The sequence below is a fragment of the Oncorhynchus mykiss genome, chromosome 12, assembly GCF_013265735.2.
Source record: "Oncorhynchus mykiss isolate Arlee chromosome 12, USDA_OmykA_1.1, whole genome shotgun sequence".
NCBI lineage: Eukaryota > Metazoa > Chordata > Actinopteri > Salmoniformes > Salmonidae > Oncorhynchus > Oncorhynchus mykiss.
In genome coordinates this window covers 19,956,315-19,979,594 of record NC_048576.1, presented here as the reverse complement: position 1 = coordinate 19,979,594, position 23,280 = coordinate 19,956,315, and the positions used below count along the sequence as shown (strand labels likewise).

At 42.2% G+C, this 23,280-nt stretch overlaps 1 protein-coding gene across 2 annotated transcripts in view; it reads left to right on the top strand.

Moving 5' to 3' along the window:
* The first annotated feature begins 914 nt into the window (after positions 1-914).
* The window catches only part of LOC110537153 (zinc finger protein GLIS3), a 37,175-nt gene continuing 14,809 nt past the window's right edge, over positions 915-23,280 (top strand). The window contains exons 1-5 of one of the 2 annotated variants that reach the window (XM_021622971.2): positions 915-1,213; positions 7,186-7,381; positions 7,543-8,716; positions 8,901-8,969; positions 14,869-15,030. In XM_021622971.2, the coding sequence (XP_021478646.2) occupies positions 7,209-7,381; positions 7,543-8,716; positions 8,901-8,969; positions 14,869-15,030 (1,578 nt within the window). In that variant the 5' untranslated portion in view covers positions 915-1,213; positions 7,186-7,208. The remainder of the gene's footprint in view (positions 1,214-7,185; positions 7,382-7,542; positions 8,717-8,900; positions 8,970-14,868; positions 15,031-23,280) is intronic. The other variant, XM_021622972.2, reaches the window with a different exon arrangement.

Genomic DNA, 23,280 nt, shown 5'->3' with positions numbered 1-23,280 from the left:
TGACTAGATGGGATACAGCTTTTGGCAGATTTGCCTTTTCGTAGCAGGTTAGCAGAACTTACGCAGCAGGTTAGGAAAATTAAGGTTAGGAAAAGGGTTAAGGTTAGAGAAATGCTAAAATGTTGATTATTTTATGTTAATTTGACAAAAGCTGTATCCATTTATAGCCATGACCATGGAGGGGTACACTCTTAAAAAAAAGGTGCTATCTAGAACCTAAAAGTGTTCTTTGGCTGTCCCCATAGGAAAACCCTTTGAATAACCCTTTTTGGTTCCAGGTAGAACCCTTTCCCCAGAGGGTTCTACATAGAAGCCAAAATAGTTCTACCTGGAACCAAAAATGGTTCTACCTAGAACCAAAAAGGGGACAGCCAAATAACACTTTTGGAGCCCTTTTTTCTACGAGTGTGGACTGGGAATATAAGTTCCTTATAATTATAGCTAAATAAACAGGCTTAAACAATAGGAAGTTATTTTATTTTACCTTTATTTCACTAGGCAAGTCAGTTACGAACAAATTCTTATTTTCAATGACGGCCTACCCCGGCCAAACGCAGCCGACACTGGGCCAATTGTGCGCCACGCTATGGGACTGTCTTTTTTTCATTCATTCTTTCCTTCTCTCTATCACACAAACAGAAAGATACAGCTAGAGAGAGAGACAGACAGACAGAGAAAGATGACTCCTGTCTTTTTCATAAAACATATTTATCTGACCTGTGAATGAACTTCCATGAATATGAAAAGTAGGCTAGGCCACATCGATCATATGATGTAGCCTAATATTCAGCTAATTGTCCACAATGTCAATAATTTGCCTAGTTGTAAAATACTACCAACGGCTTTTGGATTTGCATAGAGCAGAGTTACAGAACGTCCTCTTCAAAATAGAATCTCTCACACACATGGGCAAAACAGTAACCGATACACGTCCCTGCTGGAGATGATGACTAAAACGAATAGCCTACGTAGACTACAAACAAGAGGAGAGCGCGTGCCACTAACTTCCTCACAATTTCTCAAACTCTCAGAGAGCATAGAGGGGTATAATATATCGAAACAACAGTGTGGTGATATCGAGAAATTATTGTATAACCTAGATACATTATTTTATCGAAGTCATCGTCACCTTGCCGTTTCCAGTTTCCAGTTCCACCTTGTCAATCTACTGCGCGCGAATTCACAGAAGATAGTTTAAGTGAATACTTTTCAGGTGAGTAAAAGTGTCAGTGGCTGTATTTCCAATTCAATGGTTTGGCATTGTCATTGACTTTAGTTGACTTTACTGTAAACGTTAAATCTGCGTAATGTATTAATACTACAAACGTATAAAATAGTAAATTATTTTTCTTTAAAATGACTCTGATAATAAATTCTAATCTACCAAATTACACATTTTGCAAATTACGTAATGGTAGCCAACAGTAATTTGAAACTGCAATTGGTTTTGTATAAAGTAGTTTTTAATTAAATAACATGTACGATTTTATTGACCATAGCCTATCATGTGTGTTGGACAGAAAGTGCATTAGTGAATTCATTAGGCCTGTATCACCTCTTGAATACACTTATTTAGCAAATCCTGTATTATTATCCTCAATTTAGAATTTATATAAGTTACATTGTATTACATTGTAGACTTGCTTGAAAATTGATGCAATATTTTGCTTTTGTAGGTGAGAGAGTAGAGTAGACTATATGTGACAGGCTGGCTTGATACAGTCTTGTGTAGCAACATTTGAAATAGTTTTTTTCATTGGATGAAAGTAGAGACTCAGAGTTAGAAAATGGTATATCAAACACTACAGTTAAGGGAGAATGGGGGAAGTAATTCTGCTTTGAATGTTGATAAACTTGTAACCTAATTCTTGAGAAAATGGACCTGGAATGTTTTGGTAAACCTACTGGAGAGCTCTTTCTTGTCTACACCCATTCAGCATTATTCACACCCTCTTAAGCCTTAGCCCCACACATCTCTTTAAGGATTCACATGAGACCATGTACTAAACAACCAAAGATTTAAAGACTAAAGGCTGGTTAATACTACGTCTATCGACAGTTGATGCAGTGACATCATGAACATTCTATTGTCGTCCGACATCAAACATGTTGTTATTGTTATGAAAAAGTATAAACACAAAAACTACAGACTTGTGTTCCATAATAGCATAGCTAGTGTATATCAGCACCAATAAACCCACCCATTTAAAAATGTATTTAGTATATGTCAATCTAGCAAACCAGGCAACTAAAAGCAACTTTCTAAACAATGTTTTGGTTAATTTCTAGCTTGTTAGCTAGCTAGCTAGCTAGTTCAAATAATGGCAATTTCATATAGCTGACAACGTCTTCACTTTAGCTCATTTGTCTTAAATATTACAGGAAAATAAACTCACAACAAGATCATTATTTACAAGTTAATGGCGAGCCAATTACAGAAAATAGCTTACCGTTGTGAGTGTGACGAAATAAAAGCAGGGCATTCTACCAGAGAATTTTAGAACTTGGACACTGTCTCGTTGACTTTATATCCTAATTTGATTTTGGTGCAGGTCATGTTCTTCACATTACCGTCTCTGGTAAACACATACTATATCAAATTAAATCAAAGTTATTTGTCACATGCACAGGATACAAAAGGTGTAATGAAATGGTTACTTGCATAGTGGAGTCTTTTGTTTAGACATGTAGCTAGCTAGCTAAACAATTAACCATATTCCCAATTCATAACATTACTACCCTGCATGAATCTGTGGGTAGCTAACTAAACAGGTTCAATGTTAGCTAGCCAGCTAACATTAGGCAATAACTAGCAATGCAAATGGCTTTGAGATATGAATAATATTACTATACAGATCATACATGTAACATTAGCTAGCGAGCCAGCCAGCTAACGTTAGCTAGCTAGCTAACAGTACGCTTTAACTTGAAATGAAAACAACTTTCTGACTAAATCAGAAATGTATAATATCTGAAAATGTAGCTAGCTAGACTATCTTACCCGTGGATGGACACTTCTCCCTTTGTCACGGATGCCATGGTTGCCCTTAGTTTTAAGATGTAATCCGGAGACACAACAGCCTTTTGTTTGTTCTCTTTTCGACTCGATATTTGCAATCAAACGCCAGAATTTTCTCCATCTCCTTAGGTATCATCCTCTTCTTCCACCAGGCATTCCACTGATTTCAAAACTCAGTCCTCCAGAAAGCGGAGAGCAACATGTTCGCAGATATTACCTACACATACTGAGCAGCCCTTTGTTATAGACAGAGGCGTGCTACATGGCAGACCAATCCAAACTCATCTCTTGACAAGTCCAGCCCATTCATTATCTCAGCCGATCATGGCTAGCGGGAAGGTTCCTCTCTTTTTTCCATGGCTAAACAAACTAGGCTCGTAATTTAACAGTGTTATTTGTATTTACAGATGGCATACAAGTTTGTTATTAAGGCATATGAAAGTTCACATGTTCCAGAAAGCATTTCTGACAAAAAACACACTTAGATTTTTTTTAAAAGTTTACATTCAAACGCCTCTCCTGTGAAGTAGTGACGCGTGATATATGCCTAGTTTCCTGAAACGAGTCACATTTGGCAACACCTGGGTGGCAGGTAGCCAAGTGGTTAGAGTGTTGGACTAGTAACTGAAAGGTTGCAAGATCAAATCCACGAGCTGACAAGGTAAAAATATGCCGTTCTGCCCCTGAACAAGGCAGTTAACCCACTAGGCCGTCATTGAAATTAAGAATTTGTCTTGCCTAGTTAAATAACAACAAAATACAAATATTGTTTTGAAGATAACAGTGAATTCTTCCCTATGCCAGTTATAGTTTGTGACTCCCTTATTACTCATGACGATAAAATATGCCTGTCTCACTGATACATTTCAGATGTATTTGTCCGTATGGACAGACCACTGAGGGCCGAAGATGAGGGAAAGGGTATACAAAGTCAGTTGGACAACTGAATGCATTCAACTGAGAGATGCTGATTTAGATGCTGCTCTTCCTCTTCTGCAAGACTCAATCATTACTTTTGGGAAGAGGAGCATTTTGGGACAAGGCATTATTTTCTCCAAAGGCTATTTGTGAAGAAGACACGGGGTCAGACATGAACAGTAAAGGCTGTCACCTCCTGGTCTCCCCCTCTGGTGTGCCCCTTTCCCTGGGCATGATCACAGGACAGCAGGCCCCATCTATCAGGATACCTATACGCACCACCCTCTCCCTGGGATGCTGTGCCACCCTGAGCCCATCTCTGGTGGGTAGCAGGGGCAGAGGGGGGGAGGGTGTCCACTACTTCCAAGTACCCCTCAGCACCAGGACAAACTTTGGGAGTTCTGTCCTGCTTCCTGCCCTGAGCCTCCGCAAGCAGGTGTTGACCAATGGGAAACAGCCAAATGTTTCAGGTGTCTTACAGATGTCAGGGCAAAAGTTCCTACCACTAATCAGTGCTTGGCGTCTGACTGCTCTGACTGGTGTCAAAGGTAATTTCTTGAAAGCCTTGTAATAAACAACATTAAATACAGAGTAATACATTGACACATGGGTAAACAGCCAATGATGATGTCCTGATCTTCTATGTAAGATAACTGTTATGGACTCGAGCAGCCTCAGATTTTTTACCATCAGTAGGATATAGTGTGACCTTAATGACCTTAGAGCAGTAGTCATCACTCAGCATGTTAAATGCTGATACACTTGTAAAATGAGGATGTCACTCCAAATAAGTTTGAAGTGTCCTATTGAAGTAACCACTTGTGGTTTCCTACCATAAACTATTATTTAAAACTTAGATATTTTGGATATGCTCTGACAGGACCTGTGTTGAGGAACTCTTCTTCCTCTCAACTGAAAGATCCCAGAGTGCACATGTCCTAGAACAGAAGACAGGCTCACAGTGATATGTTGTAAGCAGAGTTGTTCAATCAGCCCCTCTCTTCTCCCCTCTCTTCAAAGTAGCACTGATTTACTGTACATTGACGTCTTCATACTTCACTTTACCTCAATATCGTCTGCCCACCCTAACCTCCAACCCACCCCAGACCTCCTTTGTCCCTGGCCTGTTTATTGATAATTAACCAAGCAGAAAGCTTGTCCCCAAATGACCCAAGGAGGAAAAAGAGGAAGAAAATAAATCTCCTCTGTAATGAACAGAGCAGAAAGCAGAAAGTGTCCCTGTTCAGGTTTGTTAGGGGGAATTTCAGGATTCATAAGCTTCCCCTTACAGAAAAACCACATGATTAAACATGTGTTTTTGGAAAATATTTCACGTGATCACATTTTATTGTGTAGTTTCATGTTATCACGTTGCTTTACATGTTCAAATCTTATCACATTAACTTCACATAAGAGCACATGTGATCACAGGAAAACATGTTTCTGGAACAATGTACATGCGATCACGTGAAATTCATGTGGTTTTTCCGTAAGGGTCTACTAAACACGACAAAAACCATTAGGTTTGTGTTTGATTTCTGTTGAAGATGTCTGTCTCACGGGTCCCTGGTGTGCAAACACAGGTTGCTGTGTTAATATGGTGAAGTGAACTGTGATGGAGATGAACAGACCCTGAACCATGGATTCATTGCATCTCTATCAAAGTCAGATACTTACAGTAAAAACTAGAAATGTGTGTCAGATACATTTTTATTTATTTTATTGAACCATATTTATTTAACTAGGCAATACAGTTAAGAACAAATTCTTATTTACAATGACGGCCTACGAAAAGGCAAAAGGCCTCCTGCGGGGACGGGCTGGAATTAAAAATATATTTTTTAATTATAAATATAGGACAAAACACACATCACGACAAGAGAGACAACACAACACCACATAAGAGAGATCTAAGACACAGTATGATGACTGGTTGGATGCAAATGACAATGCCACAACCACATTGTAGAAGACTGCAGTAGTTAAAGCGCTCACTACAAATACACACAGTGAGAGTTCTCCACAACCTTCTTTCTATTATATAGACAAGTTGTCTTGTCTATAATTTACTTAGAAAAGCTTCATTCTATAATTAATTAACTTACGAAAGTGGTTATTTTTAATCTTGTTTCAAGCTATGTTAAACAATGTTGATTGAAAGACTTTAGCACAAGCAACAACACTGCAATGTTGAGGCTGGAGTGCTCAGATATAGGCTTCTGATTCAATATGATTTTTGTAATACAGGTTTTTTTCTGGATAAAAAGGGATCTTAGGTGGTGAGCGTGGTAGGAGGCGTGTGTCACAACTTCCGCCAAAGTCGGTTCCTCTCCTTGTTCGGGCGGCGTTCTAGCCATCGCCGATCCACCTTTCATTTTCCATTTGTTTTGTCTTATCTTCCTGCACACCTGGTTTATATCTCCTACTAATTACATGTGTATTTAACCCTCTGTTGCCTACATGTCTGTGTGGGGTATTGTTTATTGTCAAGGTTGGCACGCTTCCGGCTGGTTTGCGGCGGTTTTTGTTTTATTACCCGTGCTTTGTGGCAGCCGGTACTTTGTACTTGGATTTTGTACTTTTGCTGCCTCATTTTGTTTCCTTGAGCATTTTGTGTTGTGACACAGTTGGGTTCTGTATTATGATTGCCTAAGTAAAGTGCTTTGTCCATTCATCTCTGCTCTCCTGCGCCTGACTTCCATCCACCAGCTACACCCACCGTTGACAGCGTGGCAATGGGCGTGGCCGGCACGGCTGAATTTTAGAGGAAACCTCATCTTGGTTTGGAGACATTTTTGCATTTGCCTACTTCCTGCAATTCTATACATTTCAACATGGAGCTGAGATAAATAAAATAAAAACAGTTTTGAAGCTAATTTCCTGCAATTCTACAAATTTTGCCATGGAGCTTTGAGAAAATGTTGCAATTCTATGCATTCTGCCATGGATAATAATTCTGTGCTCGTTTCCTCAAACATAATAACAAAATCAATACTGCTAAATTCATTGTTTTTTAAATTTTAAATTCCCGCTGACTGTCTAGCTTTTATTTTGGTTCTTCTCAAATATTATATTATATTATAAAAACATATTTTAAAAACATATTTTAGTCGTTAAAGTTTACACTGAAAGTCTTTTTTTTCACTGTTTTGATTTGTAAAGCATATGGTCTAATTTCCTATGTCCCTTTAGAATATGACCTTGGTGGTGAACCCTCAACCCTCTAATAGTGAACTTGTCTCTACCAGGTTACTTTGTCTCAGGACCAAGTATGCAGGTGTTGGGCCAGCAGGCTGGTGCTAACCTCTGGGTCACCAGTAGTCCCATGGTGGTCCAGAGCCTGGGTCCAGTATCTCCTGTCACGAGTCAGTCCTACACCTCTGTGCCTCTGGTAACACACCCCCAACCCCCACAAGGCCTGGTGGTACCGTACACAGATACCAGGTGAGTCAACCTCTTCACCACTCTAGGTGAGGGAGTATACCACCATACTCTTGTCATTACACTGATTTCTGTACTCTAAACAAAGTCAACATACAGTACTATATTAAACAGTTGTGTTACTCATTTGTGAGATTTCCCTTGTACTTCTATCCTTTCTTCAGGTCCTTGTTCTCCAGAGACTCCCTGGCATCCACCACCCTGAGCCTAGCAGAGACCCACTCAGTTCTGAGTGGCAGACAGGAGTGGCCCTATGGCTACCGGGTCCTTCCTCCACTCTGCCCACAACAGGGTTCCACCCAGGTCAGCAAGGGGGGTGAGCTGCTCAGCCTGCCCCCTGGCACTGCTATGTCTGGGGGCACCAGCATCTCCAACTCTGCCTCCCTGCCCTCCTACCTGTTTGGGGGAGATGCCAACAGCCCCCGGCAGTACTCAGCCCACTCCAAAAAGAGGGCCCTCTCCATCTCACCTCTGTCAGACGGCTATGGCCTTGACTTCAACTCCATCATCCGTACCTCGCCCACCTCGCTGGTGGCTTACATCAATGGCTCCCGGAGCTCTCCAACCTCCCACCACACCCTTTCACCCCTCCAGCCTGAGGTCTATGGCCACTTCCTGGGGGTGAGAGGGAGCTGTATCCCCTATTCTCAGACTCCAGGCCTCCTCAGCCTCACACCCTCCACGCTCGCTCTGACCCCACTGAGTGACCCCCAACCTGAATTGGAGTGTGGCCGTATGCAGAGGCTGGAGCAGGGCAGGACGCTGGAGAGCCAGATGGCTAACATGGTGGTGGAGCAGCAGTGTCTCCCAGAGGAGGGAAGAACACCACAGAGGGCTGCCAGTAACACTAATGACCTGGTGCCATCTCTACACTTTCAGCTTGAGTTGGCCACCATCATCAGATCAGATAGTCCACCGCAGGGCCCCCCACCTCCTTACCACTCTCACTACCAGCACCGCCATCTCCAAAGACCTCCTAGCCACATCCAGGGTCAGCCCAAGTCCCAGGGCCCTGTCTCTCAGCCCCCCCCAGCTCCCCCTGGGCATGGGACCAGCCTCGTGCCCCATCCCCTGTCCCTCTTCCCCATGCTGGAGGAGGGGGAGCTGGAGGACTACAGTGGGGGGCACTGCTGCCGCTGGGTGGGCTGCAGTGCTGTGTATAACCAAAAGGAGGAGCTGGTTAGGCACATAGAGAAGCGCCATGTGGACCAGCGGAAGGGCGAAGACTTCACCTGCTTCTGGGCGGTGTGTCCACGCAGGTTCAAGCCGTTCAATGCCCGCTACAAACTCCTCATCCACATGAGAGTCCACTCTGGAGAGAAGCCCAACAAGTGCACGGTACATAGCAAATCAATCTCTGGTGAAGGCCTCAAAACTGCCTTTAAACATGCAAGTGTGTATCTGTTTAGTCATCCACTTCAGAATCCATTGGCTTTACCTGAACCCAATTTTACCTCAGCTTTACACACCGCCCCCCTTATGCACAATGGTTAACATCCTTTTTTCCATAAGTGTGTTACAGGGGGTTCCCTTCCCGACTGTCTCTCCTGTCTACTGTGAGTCAACCAGCCAGGGAAATAGACATCTTGAAGTACGCATGTTGTACCTCTTTAATGCCTTTGTGTGCTCTGATGTACGTTTGAAGGCTAAAGGTTGGGGTCAGAAATTTGGTCTTTCTCCTTTTAACTGTTGCCATGGGCTAATTAGCCAGCTCTGTGAAAATTGACATGAGAGTTAACTCAATTATGTAGTTATTAAATAAGCACAAAGACAGTGCCGTGCTTAATATCTGGCAGGGTACCATTCAGTAAGCCTCCTGCTCTCTCTCTCCCCGTCTGCCCCCCCCCACCAGGCCTGTCAGTAGCCAATAAGACTTATTAGTGCCAAGTCAGGTATAGACTTGGCTGGGGTTCTGTGAAGGTGATGCCCCCTGGCCCGGTTCTGATCGGTCTGGTTATATGGCCAAGCAGAGAGACAGTTGAATGGAGTTAATCTGAAAGCCATGTATCCTTGGACCTAGTTCTGATGAGGGAATTGGCTGGATTCCCCTGAGACAGGTGCTCCCAGGCCTAGTGCTGCTGCTGGTGGTTCTCTTAAATGTGCCACGTTTTGGTTCACTAGTCTCTATCGGTTGACAGATGAGTTGTACTACACTGTATATTAGAGCTGGGCGATATGGACTAAAATCCATATTTTGCCCTAAATTACCTGAATTGATGCGATAATGATATAACAATACATTTATAACATTAATATGCATTATCCTTTGAACTACTATGACTAGTTTTATGGTTGTTGCCATCAATTCTAGTACAATCACCCATATTAGCAAACTTATTTCAAACGTATTTACATTTCTCTAGTATAGGCTACTTATTGCATTGAACGATATCAGCAAAATGCCTGCGATAAGTGATTGGTGTCGTTAATTTTCAGTTAATCGTCCTAGCTCTACTGTGTTGTAAATGCAGTTAAAGGTATACTTCAGGAGCCAGAGCGGAAAAACATCTATGCACATTAGTTGCAGTAATGAGCTTGGGCTCAGTTTTAGGATCATCGAGCTGGATGAGTAGAGTTAACTAGGTTTCCAAGGAGATAATATCACACTCATACTCAAGATCACAGTCTGGATGATTGTAGAGATACCCCACACTCTCAACCCCACTGGGAACATACTTGAGGTTCAGATGAGGAATAGACCAACCATTCTCATTCCTTGTCTTGTTTCGCCGCTTCTTGGTTAGTCAATTATTAACTGGATGCATACCCGTGGTCGACCTTTCGCTCCAAAACACTCACAAAACACTGCATCCCACTGCTGGCTTGCTTCTGAAGCTAAGCAGGGTTGGTCCTGGATGGGAGACCAGATGCTGCTGGAAGTGGTGTTGGAGGGCCAGTAGGAGGCACTCTTTCCTCTGGTCTAAAATATATTCCAATCCCCCCAGGGCAGTGATTAAGGACACATTCATCCCCCTCCTCTCCCCTGTAACTATTTCCCAGGTCGTTGCTGTAAATGAGAATGTGTTCTCAGTCAACTTAGCTGGTAAAATAAAAATAAAATATTAGTGCTAACCAGTCCCGTTGCTATGGAGGCTGCAGCTGTAGTCGGATGGGTCTGTGTACCATGTAATCTGACCCCCTACCCAAAAACAGAATAGACATTGGATGTGTCAGAAATGGTGCCTTATTCCCTATTTAGTGAATAGAGTGCTATTTTGTACGTACAGATGTAGGATCTTCATTTGACCCGTATTGTCGCAACAAAATAATCCTGCAGCAACAGGATTTGAACATTTAGTCCATAATGTTGGTTAGGCTAGCCAAAATTAGACTACATGAAAAGTGGAATACTGTTACTATAACTGTGTTATGGGTAGAATCTTACATTTATCACCCTGTTGCTGGAGAACTTTCGATGTATTTGAGGTTTAAAAAAGCTTACGAAAAATGTATCAACCCCTACAAAAATGCCCATTAATTATAATCCACATAATAATTCACATTTCCTGTTGCTTCAGGATTATTTTCCTACTGTAGCAAACTGGCTCAAATTAAGATCATACATCTGTATCCATTGTACACCATCCCATCATCCCAGGTTTGACTCGGCAGCATAAGATAAACAAGTCCTACTGAAAAGAAGTAGAACATGGTCAGTACATTATTGACAAAAACAGTCAGAAAACCAAGACTTACTGAACAAAAACAGTCTAAGCAATCAAAGTCAGGATCCTGACAGGATCCAGACTTAGACAACAGAGCCTCTCACAGAGAGAGAGAACCAGGTCTTAGATGCCATGCCAGCCAATTGTTCAAGATTTACGCTCTGGCTTATTGTGAGGAATGATTGACAGGAATAGGTTTGCAAACAGTAGTTTATATATATATATATATATATATATATATATAGTTAATAATAAATCTACCACAATTCTTGTATTATTTTTAACTTAACAACATGAATTGGGGTATTTAGAATATTGTATAGGTAGAGAACATTGTAAGGAACAAGTCTGTGTCAATAACTAAGTTTTGGCAAAAATGCAGATAAACCCTTCCCACTGGGCACATATCAATTCAACGTCTATTCCACGTTGGTTTAATGTAATTTCATCGAAATTACTTGGAAACAATATTGATTCAACTAGTGTGTTCCCAGTGGATTATCATTCCAAGCTCTCGATATGTTGACTGGTGTATATCAGGAGTTAGCCGTTTTGATTGATTGGGCCTCAAAGTAGGTCACTTACGGTTAACCAAAAAAAGGCCTTCATTCATATGCCATTTCCCTTTCATACTGTAAAAAATCTGATTGTACATTTTCTTGGTGTTGGGTGTTCTATTCTGCACCAGGTTCAAATGAGTAATAGGTTCACTTGTGTAATCACAGTGTGCATTTAAGCATATCAGTTGTTAAGTTGAAAGAAGACATTCAGACTGAAACCCCAGTAGTTCCGTGTTAATCCACTTAGTTCCTTACAATGGACAGCTTGAAATTCTAGTTCTGCCCACACCACCACAGAATGCAGGCCTGGTGAGATTTCTGGTTTGCCAAGATTTTTAGCGGCACCTCTACAACCGCAAGGAGGGAAATAACTTGGCACCAAAAAAAAACGATTCAGACTTCAAAGTATTTTAACAACCCAGCTTCTTCTCAAGTTTCTGTAACTGTTTTTAGCTCTTGTTTTAAAGTAACTGTCCAGTGTTTCTGGAGTTCTATGAAATATGACCTAAAATGAATTACAATATGAGTGAAATAGTTTTTCTTCACAAAAATTGCAATTGAGTATGTAAAAATTGAAGATTTTTCTGTGTTTGAACGGTGTGGGTGTATCCCAACAACAGAATGGTGTGGGTGTAGATGAGTCAGTAAAAATATTTACATGAGTAGACCACTGATTGGCCATCTCAGCCAATGAGCCATCATGACACTGTGTTCTATGTGGAAATAGAAAGGATTTTTTAAATGGTCTGTTTGACATACAAATTTGAGGTTGGGTTTTTTAAGTGTTTTTTTCTCCAATTCATGCTTTGGCCACAAATATGAGTGTAGGATGAGTCAACATTATTTGGGTATGAGTTAACAGAATATTAACTTTTAAAAGTGAGATTTTCACTGGACAGTTACTTTTAAGACTTAAAAATCTCATACACTAACCTTTTACATTTAAAGAAGATGATAGCAGACAAGAGGATAATTTGACTGAGAATGAGGAGAGGATATGTGAGAGTGAAGTGAGACATGAGAGTCTGAAGATGATAAGAATGGGAGTTGAGCTGTAGATAAGAGTATGAAAAACGCCATTTGAAGATGTGAGATGTGAGAGAGAACAGCGAGAAGAAGTAAGTGAGGAGAAGAGAGAGAGTTGAGATGTGAGAGAGAGAAGAGAGAGTGGAGATGTGAGAGAGGGTGGAGATGTGAGAGAGTGTGGAGATGTGAGAGAGAAGATGTGAGAGAGAAGAGAGAGTGGAGATGTGACAGAGAGGAGGTGAGAGAGTGGAGATGTGAGAGGGGATATGTCAAGAGAGAGGAGAGAGGCTTACTGTGGGCACTAGACTGACTGCTGGCACGATGTGGGCAGGTCATTGTTCCCCAGGGCAAAGGAGGCTGCCAGGACCTGTCAGGAGGCTGGCTGTGGCATTTAGCTCCACCGAGGAGCCATGTTGCTATCTATTCAGACCCTCTGTCTCTCAAAGCAGCTAAAAGGGGACTATTAGCTTTATTAGAGGGGGGGGCACTGCTGGGCTCCTGGCAGTATAGTTGTGTGATGCTAGTTCTTAGTTTTTTTCCCATCCCCAGGTTGAATGACTATTTATCCTGCTCATTCTCCGTGGCCTGTGTTTTTCTTATGCTAGCCGGTCTGAATGGTCCGATGCTGATCCCTTTCTCTACACTGTTGTTTTGAGTGTCTGGTCATAGGGTACTTTCCTAGGATGCCACTGTATTAGACAACATTTGGACAGAATATCCTGCTGTGTGTGAAGAAGACTTTTGTAAGACTGGCTTTCTCCACTTTCAGTAATACACAACGGCTGTTAGGTCATGTCCCCAGACATGCAGGGCATGGTAAACACCCACAAGGAGAGAGATCGTCATCGTTGCATGGGAGACTCCATTTGTAAGCATTAAAATGCTGTTGAAAATACCCCCAAATTCACACATTTACTATGATACAGTCATGCAGAATCAATTTTCTATCCCTAATAGACGGTTGAGCACTAATAGAATTCTCAGGCATATCCTATCCCTCGATTCCTCTTGAGTTACTTAAGGCTTATAAAATATATCCTTTACTCCATTCCTTTGACATTAAGAACATATGGTTCCCATCAGACGGAGTCATAATGGCTTTACTGGAATTTAGTTTTGGCATAATGACAGTACTCTGCTGGTGGTTGTGGTTTTGCTCTGCAGGGTGTATGTTTGTGCCTGCTGTTTTCCAACTTCGAGAGAGAACATTTGCGAGTGTAGTGTCTCTGGAGTAGGTAGTGCTTTGCCTGTACTGTACGTTAGATATGTGAATTTCATAAAGATACTGTCCTGCAAGAAGATACCAGCAATGTTGATTCAGATAGAGTTCAGAAGAGAAATAGAGTTTGAAGTTAGCGCTATGTTATTACATTAATTAAAGGAATGGGAAATATGTCCCATACGAATGCGATGAGTCAAATATTAAAGGAACTGTATTTAGTCAGTTCAGACTGAGGGAGAGGTATAACTATGCAAGGAATCCAGTCCTGGAGAAACAATAATAAAATGGGTCACGGTTCCATGACTTTACTCTGTGATGCTGAAGTAAGAACATTCCAAGCACCATGACCGCAGAGAGCGCAAAGAGCTAGGCTTGGCTTACAGTAAGAAACTGTGATGATTCACATGTTTTGAGGGTGAAGTCATTGCAGTGAGGTGGGTAGTACTGCACAAAGGAGAGCTATTCAGTTCTGCTGACCTGAATTAACTACACTACTACTGTATCTCATAGCTTGTGACAGCGAGTGCAGTAGACCTGGGCAGGTAGCAAGTTATTTTGGCAAAGAACAAACCTCTCTACCTAAGCCCTTCTACCAGTTGGTGGTAGCATTTTTCTACAATGAGTTACTCTGTCATGTAGCTCCTACGAGACCCTAAAGACAAGATTGTTTTTACAGACATTGAGGTCTGTTTACACACAGATACTGAACCCTGCTGGTTACATTTTGTTTGTCAATGTTGTTTTTTCCCGGATATTGTTTTGTGGTTAGTGCTATCTGCAATCCTTGGGTTGTCCGTACCCTAAACCCTAACCTTAACCCCTACCCTATCCATAACCTAACCCTAACCATTTTAAATGTTAATTTCAATGGGGTATTGTCAGAGTTGGGACATCCCAAGTATCCCAGATAGCCTGAACTATTGATTTGTGGCCCAAGATGTACAGTATAGTTTTATGATAGTGTACAATTAGTATACCTATCACTCCTGTCCCTGTGCCCTATGTGTGTGGTTGCAGTTTGAGGGCTGTCAGAAGGCTTTCTCTCGGCTGGAGAACATGAAGATCCACCTGCGCAGCCACACTGGAGAGAAGCCTTATATATGCCAGTACCCCAGCTGCCACAAAGCCTTCAGCAACTCCAGTGACAGAGCCAAGCATCAGCGCACACACCTGGACACGGTGAGTTGAGTGGCATAACTCAGACAGACACACATATGGTGGGACAATGGCGCTGGAGGAGATGGCTGCCGTTTTACAGTCTCCTAACCAATTGTGTTATTGTGTGTGTTTTTTCGCAACTTATTTTGTACATAATGTTCCTGCCACCATCTCTTATGACCGAAAAGAGCTTCTAGATATCAGGACAGCGATTACTCACCTCGTACTGGAAGAAGAGTTTTTCTTTAACAAGTCGGATATAAAAGGACTTACTTCAGACACCCGACAAGGCCCTCATCCCCGTCATTCGCAGGACAAAGAGACAGCGATATCGGGGACGTAGGTCGTGTTGCCTTGTAAGGATCCGATGGTGAGAGGGTAAATCTGCCTTTACCATCAGTCCTATCAGCCAACGTTGTTATCATTGGATAACAAAATAGATGAACTACGACCACATACAGTGGGGAGAACAAGTATTTGATACACTGCCGATTTTGCAGGTTTTCCTACTTACAAAGCATGTAGAGGTCTGTAATTTTTTATCATAGGTACACTTCAACTGTGAGAGACGGAATCTAAAACAAAAATCCAGAAAATCACATTGTATGATTTTTAAAGTAATTAATTTGCATGAATTACATACGTACATACCCAAACCAGAAGCCACGGATTACAGACAGCTTGCGCACTGAGCTAAAGGTTAGAGCTGCCGCTTTCAAGGATCGGGACTCTAACCCGGAAGCTTATAAGAAATCACTCAGATAAACCATCAAACATTGTGTGATCTCGCTCTCCGTAGCTGATGTGAGTAAGACCTTTAAACAGGTCAACATTCACAAGGTTGCAGGGCCAGACGGATTACCAGGACATGTACTCGGAGCATGCGCGGACCAACTGGCAAGTGTCTTCACTGACATTTTCGACTAAGTCTTTTATACCAACATGTTTCAAACAGACCACCACAGTCCTTGTGCCCAAGAGAACTAAGGTAACCTGCCTAAATGACTACCAACCTGTAGCACTCACATCTGTAGCCATGAAGTGCTTTGAAAGGCTGGTCATGGGTCACATCCACACCATTATCCCAGAAACCCTAGACCCACTCCAATTTGCATATCGCCCCAACAGATCCACAGATGATGCAATCTCTATTGCACTCCCCACTGCTCTTTCCCACCTTGACAAAAGGGACAACTATGTGAGAATTCTATTCATTGACTACAGCTCAGGTTTTAACACCATAGTGCCCACAAAGCTCATCACTAAGCTAAGGACCCTGGGACTAAACGCCTCCCTCTGCAACTGGATCCTGGAATTTTTAATGGGCTGCCCCCAGGTGGTAAGGGTAGGTAACAACACATCCGCCACGCTCATCCTCAACACGGGGGCCCCCAGGGGTGCGTGCTCAGTCCCCTCCTGTACTCCCTGTTCACTCATGACTACATGGCCAGGCACGACTCCAACACCATCATTAAGTTTGCTGATGACACAACAGAGGTAGGCCTGATCACCGACAACGATGAGACAGCCTATAGGGAGGAGGTCAGAGACCTGGCCGTGTGGTGCCAGGATGACAACCACTCCCTCAACGTGATCAAAACAAAGGAGATAATTGTGGACTACAGGAAAAGGAAGAACGAGCACACCCCCATTCTCATTGACATAGCTGTAGTGGAGCAGGTTGAGAGCTTCAAGTTCCTTGGTGTCCACATCACCAACAAACGCTATCATGGTCCAAGCACACCAAGACAGTCATGAAGAGGCCACGACAAAGCCTATTTCTCCTCAGGGGACTGAAAAGACTTGTCATGGGTCCTCAGAACTTTAAAAAGTTATACTGCTGCACAATCAAGAGCATGACTGCCTGGTATGGCAACTGTTCGGCCTCCAACCACAAGGCTCCCGAGTGGTGCAGCGGTCTAAGGCACTGCATCAGTGCAAGAGGAGTCAATACAGTCCCTGGTTCAAATCCAGGCTGAGTCACATCTGGCTGTGATTGGGAGTCCCATAGGGCTGTGGACAATTGACCCAGTGTTGGTCGGGTATGGCTGGGGTAGGCCGTCATTGTAAATAAGAATTTGTTCTTAATTAACTGACTTGCCTTGTTAAATAATGGTTAAATAAAAAAATATACAGTTGAAGTTTACATAGGTTGGAGTCATTAAAACTCATTTTTCAACCACTCCACAAATTTCTTGTTAACTTCTTGCGTCGAGCAATCCCGTATCAGGGAGCGTAATCATAGCCTCAAGCTCATTACCATAACGCAACGTTAACTATTCATGAAAATCGCAAATGAAATGAAATAAATATATTGGCTCACAAGCTTAGCCTTTTGTTAACAACACTGTCATCTCAGATTTTCAAAATATGCTTTTCAACCATAGCTACACAAGCATTTGTGTAAGAGTATTGATAGCCTAGCATAGCATTAAGCCTAGCATTCAGCAGGCAACATTTTCACAAAAACTAGAAAAGCATTCAAATAAAATCATTTACCTTTGAAGAACTTCGGATGTTTTCAATGAGGAGACTCTCAGTTAGATAGCAAATGTTCAGTTTTTCCAAAAATATTATTTGTGTAGGAGAAATCGCTCCGTTTTGTTCATCACGTTTGGCTAAGAAAACCCCCCGAAAATTCAGTCATTACAACGCCAAACCTTTTTCCAAATTAACTCCATAATATCGACAGAAACATGGCAAACGTTGTTTAGAATCAATCCTCAAGGTGTTTTTCACATATCTATTCGATGATAAATCATTCGTGGCAGTTGGGTTTCTCCTCTGAAGAAAATGGAAAAATACACGCAGGTGGAGATTACGCAATAATTGCAACGGAGGACACCAAGCTGGTAAATGTAGTCTCTTATGGTCAATCTTCCAATGATATGCCTACAAATACGTCACAATGCTGCAGACACCTTGGGGAAAACGTGGAAAAGGTAAGCTGACTCCTAGCTCCTCCACAGCCATATAAGGAGTCATTGCTATGAGGCGGTTTCAAAAAATGCGGTACTTCCTGATTGTATTTGTATCCAGGTTTTTTCTGTAACATCAGTTCTGTGGCACTCACAGACAATATCTTTGCAGTTTTGGAAACGTCAGAGTGTTTTCTTTCCAAAGCTGTCAATTATATGCATAGTCGAGCATCTTTTCGTGACAAAATATCTTGATAAAAACGGGAACGTTTTTCATCCAAAAATTAAAAGAGCGCCCCCTATATCGAAGAAGTTAACAAACAAATACTTTGTGCATGACACAAGTAATTTTTCCAACAATTGTTTACAGACAGATTATTTCACTTATAATTCACTATCACAATTCCGGTGGTTCAGAAGTTTACAAACACTAAGTTGACTGTGCCTTTAAACAGCTTGGAAATTTCTAGAAAATGGATTTAAATGCTTCTGACAGGCTAATTGATTTGAGTCAATTGGAAGTGTACCTGTGAATGTATTGCAGGGCCTAGCTTCAAACTCAGTGCCTCTTTGCTTGGCATCGTGGGAAAATCAAATTAAATCAGCCAGACCTCAGAAAACAAATTGTAGACCTCAACAAGTCTGGTTCATCCTTGGGAGCAATTTCCAAATGCCTGAAGGTACTACGTTCATCTGTACAAACAATAGTACGCAAGTATAAACACCATGCAACCACGCAGCCGTCATACTGCTCAGGAAGGAGAGGGGTTTTGTCTCCTAGAGATGAACATACTTTGGTGCGAAAAGTGAAAATCAATCCCAGAACAACAGCAAAGGACCTTGTGAAGATGCTGGAGGATACAGGTACAAAAGTATCTATATCCACAGTAAAACGAGTCCTATATCGACATAACCTGAAAGGCCGCTCAGCAAGGAAGAAGCCACTGCTCCAAAACTGCCATAAAAAATCTGGATTACCGTTTGCAACTGCGCACGGGGACAAACATCGTACTTTTTGGAGAAATGTCCTCTGGTCTGATGAAACATAAATAGGACTGTTTGGTCATAATGACCATTGTTATGTTTGGAGGAAAAAGTAGGCGGCTTGCAAGCCGAAGAACACCATCCTAACCGTGAAGAACGATGTTGGCAGCATCATGCTGTGGGGGTGCTTTGCTGCAGGAGGGACTGGTGCACTTCACAAAATAGATGGCATCATGAGGAAAGAAAAATTATGTGGATATATTGCAGCAACATCTCAAGACATCAGTCAGGAAGTTAAAGCTTGGTAGCAAATGGGTTTTCCAAATGGACAATGACCCCAAGCATACTTCCAAAGTTGTGGCAAAATGGCTTAAGGACAACAAAGTCAAGGTATTGGAGTGGCCATCACAAAGCCCTGACCTCAATCCTGAAGAAAATTTGTGGGCAGAACTGAAGAAGCGTGTGCGAGCAAGGAGGCCTACAAACCTGACTCAGTTACACTAGCTCTGTCAGGAGAAATGGGCCAAAATTCACCAAACTTATTGTGGGAAGCTTGTGGAAGGCTACCCAAAACATTTGACCCAAGTTAAACAATTTAAAGGCAATGCTACCAAATACTAATTGAGTGTATGTAAACTTCTGACCCACTGGAAATGTGATGAAAGAAATAAAAGCTGAAATAAATCATTCTTCCTACTATTATTCTGACATTTCACATTCTTAAAATAAAGTGGTGATCCTAATTTACCTAAAACAGTGAATTTTTACTAGGATTACATGTCAGGAATTGTGAAAAACTTGAGATTAAATGTATTTGTCTAAGGTGTATGTAAACTTCCGACTTCAACTGTATATTACAAAGGCACTACAGAGGGTTGTGCGTACGGCCCAGTACATCACGGGGGCCAAGCTTCCTGCCATCCAGGACCTCAATAGCTTGCAATGTCAGAGGAATGCCCTTAAAATTGTCAAAGATAAGACTCCTGAACAGCTAATCAAATGGCTACCCAGATGATTTGCATTGCCCCCCTCTTTTACGCTGCTCTTACTCCCTGTTTATTATCCATGCATAGTCACTAACTCTTCCTACATGTACATCAAAGGTTTGGGGTCAGTAAGAAATGTCCTTGTTTTTGATAGAAAAGCACTTTTTTTGTCCGTTAAAATAATATTAAATTGAACAGAAATTAGAGTGTAGACATTGTTAATCTTGTAAATGACTATTGTAGCTGGAAATGGCAGATTTTTTAAATGGAATATCTACATAGGCATACAGAGGCCCATTATCAGCAACCATCACTCCTGTGTTCCAATGGCACGTTGTGTTACCTAATCCAAGTTTATCATTTTAAAAGGCTAATTGATCATTAGAAAACACTTTTGCAATGATGTAGCACAGCTGAAAACTGTTGTTCTGATTAAAGAAGCAATATAACTGGCCTTCTTTAGACTAGTTGAGTATCTGGAGCATCATACCAAGGTGGCATAGCAGTCAGACGTCCTTTCTTGTCACGCCCTGGTCTTAGTATTTTGTGTTTTCTTTATTAATTTGGTCAGGCCAGGGTGTGACATGGGTTTTTTATGTGGTGTGTTTTGTCTTGGGGTTTTTCGTAGGTATTGGGATTGTGGCTTAGTGGGGTTTTCTAGCATAGTCTATGGCTGTCTGGAGTGGTTCTCAATCAGAGGCAGGTGTTTATCGTTGTCTCTGATTGGGAACCATATTTAGGCAGCCATATTCTTTGAGTGTTTCGTAGGTGATTGTTCCTGTCTCTGTTTGTTTTGCACCAGTATAGGCTGTTAGGTTTTCGTGTTCCGTTTATTGTTTTTGTATTGTTCGTGTTTCATCTTCATTAAAGATGTATCGAATTAACCACGCTGCATTTTGGTCCGACTCTCCTTCGACGGAAGAAAACCCTAACATTTCTCCTCATCTTGTCGTGTCCCGTGTATATATATATTTACATCTTTCTTCGCATATCTTTTATATATTTTATTTTCCAAAAACTCAACTTCAAAACACTCTCCTGCAACCTGCATCACCAATTTAAAAATAAAAAAAAGTATTATTTACCTCAAATCTGAAATCCACAATAGAAGCTAGCCAGAAGCTAACCAGAAGCTAGCCAGAAGCTAGCCAGTTTACTGGCTAACATTAGTATTCAGCTGACCACGGTTTGTGGTCATCGGCTATCCTTTAGCTCGAAAAGCTATTTTTCTCTCCATATCCCCGGATTTCAACACAAGCTCTGGACATTTACACCTGGATCTCGCAGCTAGCTAGCTGCTATCCGTGTAACTATTGGCTTACGTTGATCCCGGAACAAACATCAATTATTCCGGAGCTAGCCAGCTGAAGAGTTCCATCAGCCACTCCTGGGCTACAATCACCTATCCGGACCGATGCGGAGCCCCACCGGGCCTTCACGACTGGACTACTGACGTTATCTGCCCGAGGAAGTTATCCAACTGGCCCCTCCGTCGCGACGATACCTGAACGCCCATCTGCGGCCCGCGAATCGTTAGCTGTCTTATCGGCTGCTATCTGAATAGGTCTATCGGACAATTTCTCTTGGGTCACTTTAACTATATCTATTTTTGATAGATTGGTCCCTTCTACCACACGGAACCCCACTAATCTACCGGCGGAAAGGCACGAGGTGACTAAAAACAGACCTCCATCCTATGCTAGCTTTCTACCAATTGTAACGCTTTTCGTTGGTGGAAGAAGGAGTAGACCAAAGCGCAGCGTGGTACGTGTTCATGATAACTTACCTTTAATAAACTGAACACTGAATGCAACCGAACAAGAGAATAAAGGAAAACCGAAACAGTCCTGTATGGTGAAAACACTGATATGGAAAATAACCACCCACAAACAAGAGTGGGAAAACAGGCTACCTAAGTATGGTTCTCAATCAGAGACAACGATTGACAGCTGCCTCTGATTGTGAACCATACCAGGCCAAACACATAGAAATATAGAATGCCCACCCCAACTCACGCCCTGACCAAACTAAAACAGAGACATAAAAAAGGAACTACGGTCAGGACGTGACACCGATGGCCTGGCTAGCTGTCTGAATCGCCGTTACCCCAACGAACCTCACTACTCACTGGACCCTTATGATCACTCGACTAAGCATGCCTCTCCTTAATGTCAATATGCCTTGTCCATTGCTGTTCTGGTTAGTGTTTATTGGCTTATTTCACTGTAGAGCCCTGCTCATTATACCTTATCCAAACTTTCAGTTCCACCACCCACACATGCGATGACATCACCTGGTTTCAATGATGTTTCTAGAGACAATATCTCTCTCATCATCACTCAATACCTAGGTTTACCTCCACTGTATTCACATCCTACCATACCTTTGTCTGTACATTATACCTTGAAGCTATTTTATCGCCCCCAGAAATCTTTTTTTACTCTCTGTTCCGGACGTTCTAGACGACCAATTCTCATAGCTTTTAGCTGTACCCGTATCCTACTCCTCCTCTGTTCCTCTAGTGATGTAGAGGTGAATCCAGGCCCTGCAGTGCCTAGCGCCACTCCTATTCCCCAGGCACTCTCTTTTGATGACCTCTGTAACCGTAATAGCCTTGGTTTCATGCATGTTAACATTAAAGCCTCCTCCCTATGTTTGTTCTATTCACTGCTTTAGCACACTCTGCCAACTCGGATGTTCTAGCTGTGTCTGAATCCTGGCTTAGGAAGACCGTCAAAAATTCAGAAATTTCCATCCCTAACTACAACATTTTCAGACAAGATAGATCGGCCAAAGGGGGCTGTGTTGCAATCTACTGCAAAGATAGCCTGCAGAGTTATGTCCTACTATCCTTGTCTGTGCCCAAACAATTTGAACTTCTACTTTTAAAAATCCACCTCTCTAAAAACAAGTCTCTCACAGTTGCCGCCAGCTATAGACCACCCTCTGCCCCCAGCTGTGCTCTGTACACCATATGTGAACTGATTGCCCCCCATCTATCTTCAGAGCTTGTGCTGCTAGGTGACCTAAACTGGAACATGCTTAAAACCCCAGCCATCCTACAATCGAAGCTTGATGCCCTCAATCTCACACAAATTATCAATGAACCTACCAGGTACCACCCCAAAGCCGTAAACATGGGCACCCTCATAGATATCATCCTAACCAACTTGCCCTCTAAATACACCTCTGCTGTTTTCAACAAAGATCTCAGCGATCACTGCCTCATTGCCTGCATCCGTAATGGGTCAGCGGTCAAACGACCTCCACTCATCACTGTCAAACGCTCCCTGAAACACTTCAGCGAGCAGGCCTTTCTAATCGACCTGGCCGGGGTATCCTGGAAGGATATTGATCTCATCCCGTCAGTAGAGGATGCCTGG